This window comes from Pyxicephalus adspersus, chromosome 2 (genome assembly GCF_032062135.1).
Source record: "Pyxicephalus adspersus chromosome 2, UCB_Pads_2.0, whole genome shotgun sequence".
NCBI lineage: Eukaryota > Metazoa > Chordata > Amphibia > Anura > Pyxicephalidae > Pyxicephalus > Pyxicephalus adspersus.
Window position 1 is genome coordinate 103,819,414 of NC_092859.1, and position 11,421 is coordinate 103,830,834.

An 11,421-nucleotide genomic window follows, 5' to 3' on the forward strand; every position below is an offset into this window, starting at 1 on the left:
TGTGTTCAGTTTGACTGGTCTTGAAGCTGATCCTTTGGGTTAGGGCATCAAATATTGGGGTAGATTTACTGTGGTAATATTTATTTAACATAGCAAAGTGAATGGTTGCTTTAGAAGATGTATATATACTGTTACAAAATGAATATTCATAGACACTTGTGAACTTGTGCTCAGTTTAAAAACCCAATCCTATGATGAATTCATTTAAAGTGAAAATTTTAACAACTTTTATTTTAAATAAACCCTTCTGTTTTCATTGCATACATTGTTTTAGACTCTGTAAAATCATCACTGGGTGTCTTACCTTATGTGTGCAATGCAGGCAGGTTATATTTGGTGGTGGTGGTGGGGGTTATAGGGTGCTGTAAAAAGGTTCCTGCCAATACCAAAGCACCCCTGCCTCGGTACTCATCTCAAGAGATGCTAATAGTGTGCAGTGAAATCAGAATACCAATATTAGTACAGGAAAGTAGCCTGTACAACTGCGGAAGATGGAAGGTAAGGCTGGAGTTCAGCTTTTAAAGTCATAATGTTTGCTTGCACATTACTGGATGAATAAAAAACAGTTTTTATATTGTTCACTAAATTATTTGAACATTCAGTTTAAAAAGTCAACTTACATACACTTAATGAAATCAACCCATTTGATTTTATATTATTTATATTCTCTTAGAAAATCAGTTCCTTTTTGTTGAATGACTTCACAGTGTGTATGGTATTCAAAATGTATATATATGTACAAATTTACAGGAAATTAGAAAACAAAAATGATTTCTGATCTATTCAGTACCCCTTTTGAAAGAGAAAATACTGAGTTTCTCCCATTAACATGTATGTACCATGCTGTATATCTATATAAAAAGCAATTGTAATACTAAACCACACATCTCTTCTCTCTCTGTAATACCCAAGATTCATGTACATTACTGCATATTAGGTACAACATTCCTAATCATGTTCAATTTATTTTCTTCCCAACATATCTTGTATAGCTTTTTCTTAAATGCAAACTATTTATTGTGAATAGTGTGAAATGAACAAGTGGCATTTATGGTGCCCTTTGTTGACTAACATCTGGGCTTCCTTTCTGTATAGTCAATGGTTGAAAATCTTGTGTGAGTTTTCAGTGAATGACTCTTAGCACATTTGTATCTTCAATCAGCCTTCCTTCCCCGTCTGATGTGAGGTTTCAATACATCAATCATTGCACAATAGAGCTCATGTGCTACTTCTATGCTGCTGTCTAAGCACTGTGTACACACACTTGTATGCTTTCCAGTTGTCTCTCATAAAAGAGGGTAATTTCTTTGTTATTCCACCTAAATGTAAATATTTAACTGAAGTTCGGATTTATATCTTAGTGTGAAGTGAAGAAAACCTGCGGACACCCAGTTATGGGAAAGAGGAGTAAATTTTTTATTTGTGTTACCCTTCTTGTTATTTGGTGTTTGCTATCAGTTTAGTGTATGTAAACCCTCTTTGTTCTTTAGTAAATTAGTGCCTCTTTATGTCAGTTTGATATATGCTAGGTTGGTCTATGTTTATAATGTGTTTCTGCAAAGCAGTGCTTTTCTGTATGTTTGCAGAATGCAGCTATAAAGTCTCCACCTTACATACTTCTTACATACTCAAGTTTGGACTTAAATTGTCATACATCAAGTTTGGTCCCCTGCACCCTGAGAGGGCATGTGACACCAACACATGTTTATGCATTGATGTCCAGTTTGTCAAGTTAAGCAGACCATTTAAAAATGAATTACCTGTACCACACCTCAGTGCCTGAAATTGTTGGTCCTGCTGCATTTTTTACCCTGTAGTGCAACATACACTGAAGAAAAAACTAAAGTCAAATAAGCCCTATCACCGGTAATCACCTCCACGTTGGTCTCAGTGGCTTTAGCATCATCTCTTGCTGAATTGGTGTCAGTGCGGAAAAAATAACCCCCACATTGGTGGTAGTACTGCAATAGATTTGGGTGACCCTTTTCCTTATAAAAAAGGTTTATTTATGTTTTGCACTTATGACTTCCCAATTTAAATTACCTGCTGTGATTTGTAAACCATTAGAATTTAAACTGCTTTCTTGTTTTCATGACTGTATATATGTATTTACTTTTTTATTAGCATAGGGGAAGGGTAAAACCCCTGTTGTGTTTAAATCTGGGTCTAAGTTTTTTTTTGCCTACCAAGGGTTCTAATTCTTCCTAAATCATAACATAATATAAAGTTTTGACTTACATTTCAACACAGTAACAAAACAAGTCAAGATATTTGCAGGGACAATTCTTGCAATGGCCTTAATACAGTGAAATTGGACAAAGTCTTGAAATCGAAAAGGAACTAAAGCCTTTTGGAGGCTCTTCTAATCCCAGACTTCACAGCAATATCCATATTAAATTAATTAAAGTCTTTGTTGCAAAAACATACTCTTTCACCCAAACAGGAGTTTAATGAGCTCATAAATATTTCTGCAATCATCTTTGACAGCTACCGCATATAAGTGAATAGCTGCTCATGCTGTTGCCGTTACAGTAGCATTTTGCAAGGATTTTTTTTTTAAATATATTTTTATTAAGATCAACTATTAAAAAAAAAATACAAAATTTTGTAAACAAAGTGCAGAAAAATAACAAGTTTAAAATACAAAATGTTACAGATATAGACAATGTGATATAAAGATTCAATAACACATTGTTCATATTACTCCTCTCTACACAAATAATTGATTTTCAAGAAAAGTGACCCTTTTCCTCTTATATAAACATCTTTGCAAGGTATTTTTAAACTGTATTAGAAAAATGTTAGTGTTAAATTTCTGTACCATTATCTAAAGCAGAGGTAGGCAAACTAGCCAGTATTCCAGTCCGGCCTAACACCCCCTAGTTATTTATTTTTGGATCTGGCCTAATTGAATTGACGCGTTATCGCGAGTTCCCGCAATATAACTGAGTTCCCGCACAGTAACCCCAATTAGTATGCCTAAAGAGCAGAAGCAACGCGCAGCTACCAGTCTCCAAAAGGATGACTTTGAACGTCGTGTCTTCAACCCCCGAATGGACTGACAAAATATTTTTCATCCAGCGCGGCAAACAAAGCCCTGTGTTTAATGTGCAACCACACCCAACAGCACTTTCAAGCGGTCGAATCTCAAGGGGCATTTCGATGCCAAGCACGCGCACACGTACAGAGACTACACCGCGGATGAGCGGAATACTTGAGGCTGTTCGCTTGCAGTCACGGTTGGGAAAAAAACTTTCCTTGGACACCTTGTTTCTTCTAGCCTAGTGTGCTTTCTTGACCTCCTGAAATGGCCTAGTAGTCCAAAAAGTTTGCCGACCCCTGATCTAAAGAAAGGAAAGGAAGTGTATGTAAAAGGAAAAAAAAAATTGCATTTTTAAACTCCCTGTTAAGTTTGATTGTGTGTGTCCCCTCAGGAGAAATCATCATCTGCCATGGCTTGTAACCATTGTCAGCCAGATGAAAACTAAAGAGAAATCTTATATTTTTGAGTATTCATGAGAGTGGTAAGGGGAAATTGTCCAATGAGAACAAATGTTGAAGTTGGAGATTCTCCTCTTACTTTGGTGAGATTTCCTCGTATTTCCTATTGTGTCACATAAGTGAAGGTTGATTTTCCCATCAAGACACAGAGAATAAAAAAAAAAACAAAAAACATTTCAGCTAAAAGAAACACTAAAAAAATCTTACTTGCCTTGTTTTACCATCACAAAAATTCAATAAAAACTCATTTTTTGAAATTGAGTTTTTATTGAATTTTTGTAAATATAAACAAGAAGCACAGCAATACGGGTATAGGAGCAATATACATAGTACAAATAAACATTGGGTGAAGCGGAATACCCAACAATCAAAGTACAAGTCCTCGTCCAAGGTAGTATTGTTACTGTTGAGTAATATTAAGTCCAAAGTCCAAGTAGAATCCCATCCGGTATGGCTGGAAACAAATCACAATAAAAGAAAAACAAAAAAGAGAAAGGAGGGGGGAAAAAACATACAATATTTAAAAAAAAAAAAACAGGAGCATATAGGAAGTCAAAAAAGTAACCACTATGAACAATAGGAGAAAGGGTAGAGGGGGGGGCGGGTGGGCATTATTAGTGAGGTATTCCAGAGCAAGGAATACCTTGCATTCATAACCTCTCAAAGGAAGTAATTTCTGTAAACCTAGATGCCTGGGTGAGGGAGAGGGAATAATGTCTAATTTGCAGATACACGAAAAAGGCAGTTTGGGAAAGGTCAAACTTAGTTTGGAGTTCCAAAAAGGAAAGCAACTTCTTTTCCACGGGTTGTAAAATATCCCGAAGGTGGAACAGTCCCCTCTCCCTCCAGGGTTGCCACATCCCTCTGGTAAGACTATCAGGCAATAGGGGGTGGCAAACTCATCCAGCAAAGCCAATGTCTTGGAGAGGAATGGCAGTTGACCCACGTTAGGAGCATAGACATTACACAGTCATAGAGACTCCTTGCAGCATACCATGAAGAACTATAAACCGACCATCAGGATCAATGATGGAGCGTGTTGGCGTAAACTTAAAGGAATCTTTGATTAAAATGGCAACTCCTGCTTTCTTTCTGGAGGGAGAGTTTGCCATATAGACCTGTGGGTAGTATTTGGAGATAAAGTTAAAAGTTCCAGAGTGATCATAATGTGTCTCCTGTAGGAAAACAACCTCTGCCATATGGCGTTTAAGTTCCCTGAGTCCCAACTTCCTCTTAGTGTTAGAGTTCAGCCCTTTGACATTAAGAAAAAAAATTCTAGTCGCCAGTAAAAAAACAATCTGGTGAGAACCATATTATCTATATCATATTATAGGGGGGAAGAGAGAACCAGGGCAAAAAAGGAAAGACAGGAAAACCAAAAATTAGACACACATACATTAAACCAACCTGAAACAGTAGCAATAAAGCGACTAAGGAGTGTCCGTCACTCACTGGTCCCCAGGAGTCCCTAAGATCCACTGGGGAACAACAGTACCTGGCGAGCATACCAACACTACCAAGGGGGTCAGGGGCCCAACAGTCCCCAGAGCATGGAACAGACATACAAAATTACAATAGAAACCAAATCGACCGGCACCGGCAGTCTAGCAAGATAAGAGCTTCAAGGGGATGTCCCGCACCTCATCCCAAACCCCCCCAAGAAGTCACAGGGCAAAGAGAAACATATCAGATAAATAACATCATATGCATCATAAACAAAAAATGCAACCTAGTCTCAGCGCTATCTAATATATATGGGGATAGCACATCTATAGTATGGCAGGTACTATGCCCGACAAAGACAATGGAGGGTGTAAATTAGCATTAATTCCTTAGACATCTAGTGCAAGTGCATGGAGCCTCACCCTTCAGGGAGGACGACCAAATATAAAGGTAAACATAAACATCCCAGCAATGACAGTACAGGTAACCCGGCGGGTACCTTGCTATATAAAGTAAGTGCAGGATGTGAACTAGCAGCAATTCCTGAGACATCCAGGTTAAGTGAAGAGGACCTTCACTCATTAGTGAGGTCCAACACATATAATGGCAAACTGAGATGAAACAATATAAACAGCACAGGCAAAACCCAGTAATATTTTCCAGCATGTTAAATCAAGGAGAAACAAAATGCTAGAACCTTGTATGAGCATAGAGAAACAGCATGAGATTGTCAATAGCAAGAAAAAAAAAACACATGGCATACAAAACCCCCCTCAGTGTCGCCCACCATCCGGGGGGGTGGAGAGGATTGTTGGACCCTTCGCCTGGATTGCTTTCTAGGTCTGACCTCCTGCCATTCTGATGAAGAAGAAGGTGGGGGGTGTTCAAGCTCCCATCCTAGGAGTTTGGGCAAAGAAATCCCCAAGTCCCGGCAGAAGGAAGGAACATCTTCTGGGTAGCTTAGCACAGCTGATAAGCCATCCCTGCGTGCTGTTAAGCTGAACGGGAAGCCCCATCTAAAGGGGATACTATTATCCCGTTGAATGGTGAGGAGTGGCTGCAGGAGGCGCCGTTGTTGCATGGTGTGCCAGGATAAATCTTGGAAAAGCTGCAGGGGGGCTCCATCGAACTCCAGATTACGCATATTTCTTGCAACTGCCATAATCTCATCCTTGAGGGCTGTATCCGTGAGATGGAAAAGAACATCCCGTTGCCTTGCGGCTGAGGCCGGTTGCCTTAAGGCCCGAAATGCCATAGAAATGTTAATAACATGTGAAGAAGGGCGCCCCAAAAAGCGGGTTAAAAAAGGCTTTTAGCACCAGCTTCAAATCTGAGTTATGAGTAGCCCCTGGTAAACCACGGACCCTAATGTTATTTCTGCGAGCTTTATTGTCCATATCTTCCAAATGGCGGTAGAGATCCCTGATTTTCAAGTGGTGGTCCCTTGATTTATGGGTTAAGGCCTCTATGTCACCCCTGGCCTGATGTAAATTCTCATCAAGATCCCCAACTCTCCCAGCTAGGGATTGGAAATCTGCACGCAGGGCCCCTATTTCAGAACCCAGGGTAGACTGTACCGCTGTAATAAGCTGCTGAAAATGCACCTTAGTGGGTAACATTTGAAGATGTTGCTGCCATGAAGGGCCCACAGTAGGAATATTATGCACTGATCCTTGAGCGCTAAGATATGAGGGGCCCGCAGCCTCATGGAGTGCTGTTTTGGGCTTTCCTGAGGGGGGGACGGGTGCATGAGACGGGGCCCAACAATGGAAAGGCCTCCCTGTGTAACTCAGGGGGGGCTGAGACCTGGGGGCCGGGGGAGTCTCCTGTCACCTCACCCCAGGGAGAGGAAACAGCCGCAGGTCGGAAAACAGTGTGTTAAGCAAGCGGGTGTGGAGCCACTGTGCCACTGACTGGGTATGCTCCAGAGGGGCGTAACTAAGCCGCTACCAGGTCTTCACTAATGCCTCTGATGGTGAGGACAGGCTTGGGCTGCAGGGTAGCTGCCGGGTGCCACTCCAGAGCAATCCCCAGGCCAGTGGCAGCTAACCACAGGAGTCAGGATACCCGGTGCAAGCACCGAGGGGCTTGCGTGGCCAAGAAGGTGATGGCAATGAGACAAAGTCCAGAAACAAGATCCGAGGTCAGGGTCAGGCGGCAATCAGGCAAAGGTCCAAAAACGTAATCCGAAGTCAGGGTCAGGGGGCAAACAGGCAAAGTCCAAGGGTAAGAAACAAGGTCCGGTACACAGTAAAGCAAACAGAGGAAACACCTTGAGATTGCTCAGGCAACTTCCTGTAGTAGGAGGTGCCTTTAAATACCTGCAGAGATCCAGCCATAGGCTGTAGAAAACAGAGGGCGTGTATGTGTTACCTCTTAGATTAAGAGAGACACACACGCCAGCTCAAACACCAGAGCAAGTCTCCAGCAGGAAGGAAACTCAGACATGGAACACAGATAGTGGGGTTACTCTACCTGAAAGATAGGACCCGGCACCCGTGCCTGAAATTAGGAGCAGCCGCGCCCGCACGACTTGCAGTGCTAACACAGTGTCCTCCAAGGAGGCATAAGGGCCTTAAGGAGAGCAGGAAATCCCCCCTGCCTGATGTGCCTCCGGCGATGGGGAACCCTCTACAGAGGGGGAGAAACTCACCCCTGCTTGAGATGCAGCCTCCGGTGGATCACCTCCTCTGCTACTGGAAGCCAGAGTGTGAGAGCAGAGACCTGTGGAGTCATGAGAGTGGGCGGCTGCTGCATAATCTCGGCGCCGCGTATCCACGCTCTCTGTGCTCCACGTGTGCAGGAGCCGACGTCATCTTGAAATCCCGGGGAGCCGCTGGAGTATCACAGGCAAAAGCCCAAATCGAGGGATGAGAAGAGAAAGAGCGCTGAGCAGGGGTATGGGGGAGCTTCACCCCCCTTCCCTGCTTAGATTTACCCATGTTGCTGGGTGTTCAGTGCCCCTTATGTGGAGTAAAGCCGCCGGTGCCGTCAGAGCAGAGAGATCATGCGGCCATCTCCTGAGACCGCCAGGCCACGCCCCTCTGCAACATGTTTTTAAAAATGTAATGGAATGTTTTTCTCCAAAGTCATTTGCTATTTGCTAGCAAATGTTTTTAATCCTGAACCAGATCCATTCAAGGTGTGCTGGATCACCCAGCTTCACTGATGAAAGTGTATCCTCTCCAGCTTTGGAAAGTTTTAATAAATCAGATCGAATTTCTATAGAACAACCCTGTCCTTCATTGCATGTGGCTTTTCTTCTTAGAGAGGTTTATAATTTTCTGTGCTAGCCCACCCCCCTCAATTCACCTCCCCACATAACCTATTAAATAGCTGCAAAGGGAGGAACACACTGGAATACTATAATTTGTCACTTTACTGACACCTTTAAGTCTGTCTGGGCTGCTGACATACAAGCCAAGATGGTAGTGCCAGGCAGAAGTCATTGGGCATCTGCATTAATAAAATGCTTGAATTGTACATTAAATTCTATGAGAATATTTATGTTGAAATAAATGGACTAACAACAGGTTCTCTTTAAATTTTACCAATTTTGTTAACACTTTCAGAATAACCAGGTACCTAAATTAGCTGTATCCTATATTTTTGGTATTCTGCCCATTCAATAAATGTATAAATGATATTAGAATGTTGTTGAGTCAGTGCAACATTTCCTGGATGCATGTTGGTATTTTATTCTCTTGTTATTTTATTTGTTATTTTATTCTCTTATTAACTTGTCTCTTTAATTCCTACAGGTATAATGTCTGACCACCAGTTTGGAACTCAGTTCATGTGCAGTGTTGTGGCTTCTCATGTAAGTCATCTGCCAACAACAAATCTCAGTTTTGTATGGATTGCTCCACCTGCAGGGACTGGATGTGTCAATTTTATGTGAGTAAAAAGTGTTTATTTATGTTGTTCCCATTTTCTTTTTAAACATTGGTATTTTCTTCCTTTTAAGGGTAATCTGAACTAAAATTGCCTTAGGTACCTCTTGATCCTTAGTACATACACATAAAGCATCATTCTTCCTTGGTTAAGTCTTTCCAGTATTACCCCCCCCCCCCCACCAATTTATTCAGCTGATTGAAATTGAGTATTTAACAGTTCATGCGAACCAGGGGTTTGAGGTATATTTAGGCAGAAGTAACATGTATAACCTGGGTTCGTAATTTCAGCCAGTGTTACAAGGACATGAGGTGCACAACAAGGTGCCTGCTCTTAAGTATAATTTCTTCTGTTTTAGGTATTTTGTTCTAGGGAAACATGGTATTATGAGTAGTATAAAATGAATGTATTACTTATAAGTAATAATTTAATTTGATGCTAATTATAATACCACTTTTCCCTTATATAACATTTCCTAAATTATATTTTATCACTCATATTAAATAATTAGTAATAGCATACACTAGGAGACTCCATGTACAGGACCCTGAGTGGGTTATGATCACTTCTTGTCTGAAAAATCAGACATCATCTTCAATGCAATGTTTTGAATTTATGCTAAAAAAAACTGTCGGGGTAAAGGTTTAATTTTTTATAGGAATAATTTGAGTTTCACAATGCAACATAACTGACAATCTTAAGCACTTCTATTTCAAGACAAAGCAGAACTCCTTCCATCCACAAAAATCGAAGCCATAAGCTCATTTATCTTGTCTGTAAACACTAAACAGTGTCCTGACTTTTGTGTTTAGCAGAATGATAGCTTTTCTGTCTACATAAAACTGGTTTCCTTAATCACCTCTAAACTCCCCAAAGTACACACCAACAATACTACAACAATAATACTATATCACTGAATACGCTGTTATCTGCAATATGAAAACAATCACTAGATACTACCCATTAGGATGCTGCAGCCACACCACAGTGCTTTTACCTAACTACAAGCAACCATTATTAAAGCGGAACTAAACTCTAATATTAAAAATTGTTCCAAAAGGGACAGGTTAAATAACCTTACTTGCCTGATCACAGTTTTTTAAATACACTCACCTGTCCACGTTCTGTCAGGGGCACCACAATCCTATTTATTTTATTCTTCCTGCTACTGATCTTTAACCTGGCTGACCCCCGCTCACAGTAGTTCATGCAATCCCAGCAGTCCCTTGTTTTCAGAAAAAGCTAGTCATCAGGCAGGTAAGTATGTTTTAATGCAGGAACATTGCCTGTCTCTTTCTACAATAAAAACGTCAAATGTATGAGTATTATAATATATATAAATATATATATATATATATATATATAATATAATATAACATGATTCATGAGTATATTCATGAGCATGAGTATAATGCATAGTAAAAAATATCAGAAAAGATATAATAAAAGTGTATGTAATCAAATGGTTACAGTTTTAGCAAAAAAGGGGCCACAGTGCAGATGCAATGACAGATTTATTAATGAGACATTAAACATTGCATGGAAGGCAGCGAGGAACAGCCAATTTATACTTCTATTGGAAAGAATTCCCATTTTATTAATCAAAAACAAAATTTGTATGATTTTACCTGGTTGTGGCTCTGGTTGACATCAAGAGATAAACTGGTGAGATACCTTTTTGACTTTTGTTATGAGTTTGTCCTGTTGGGCCCCAGCCAATATATGGCAGATATGCAGGCAGGCTGTAGTGTCAGACACTAGATTAGTGGTACATATACACAAAGGTAAGGTCAAATATGCACAAAACACTTATTACACTGTGTACATCATAAAGCACGTAAAAATATAAGAACTGTAAATAGGTCTACAATTTAAGATGCGTTTATAATAAGGTCAGTTAATAGGCAAGGGAATAGTCAGAAGGAAGTAATTCTGATACAATCTGGAATACAAATATAACAATATTAAAACATTATTATACAGAAATAAGGTATGATACATTTGGCAGTGAGGTTGTGGTGCGTAACGCTTCCTCACTCCTGGAAAATGCTGCTGCTTGGCATGTAGCGTCTCCCTGCAGCAGCCCCCGTAGGGAATGAACAGGGGCTGCACCTTGTACTTGTACCACTCACGACTACCAGCTGTCACATGTGAGGACACTAGTTCTTTTTGAACCAGTGCTGCTGTATGAGGTGCCAGCTGCGGGGAGCCAAATCTGCAATGAAGAAGCATGAAAAATGCCACAAATCAGAGGACCACAGTAAAATATGTTGTGAAACAGATAAATATACCTAAATAACAACAGGAAAGATTTAGAAAAAAAGATATTTTATTTGACGCCAACATAATACACAGTGCTTTACAAAGTCTAAAGTAATTTCACTGACTGTCCCTAAAGGGGCTAACAATCTAATATCCCTAACCGTTCATTAATCACTCATCTTCCATTGAGTATACTTTATAAATTCTGGCTTTTTGGAGCAGTATTTTTATGCAGAATAGCCTCTTAACCACCTTGCAGTTAAGCCCGACCTTCGCTCGGGCAAAAAAAAACTGCAAGGATGGTTAAGCCCGAGATTTTGT

At 40.4% G+C, this 11,421-nt stretch overlaps 1 protein-coding gene across 1 annotated transcript in view; it reads left to right on the plus strand.

Annotated features, from left to right (window-relative positions):
- The window catches only part of RELN (reelin), a 232,619-nt gene that overhangs the window by 54,095 nt on the left and 167,103 nt on the right, over nt 1–11,421 (plus strand). Inside the window, exon 3 of the mRNA XM_072399046.1 lies at nt 8,706–8,841. Coding sequence (XP_072255147.1) covers nt 8,706–8,841 — 136 coding nt within the window. The remainder of the gene's footprint in view (nt 1–8,705; nt 8,842–11,421) is intronic.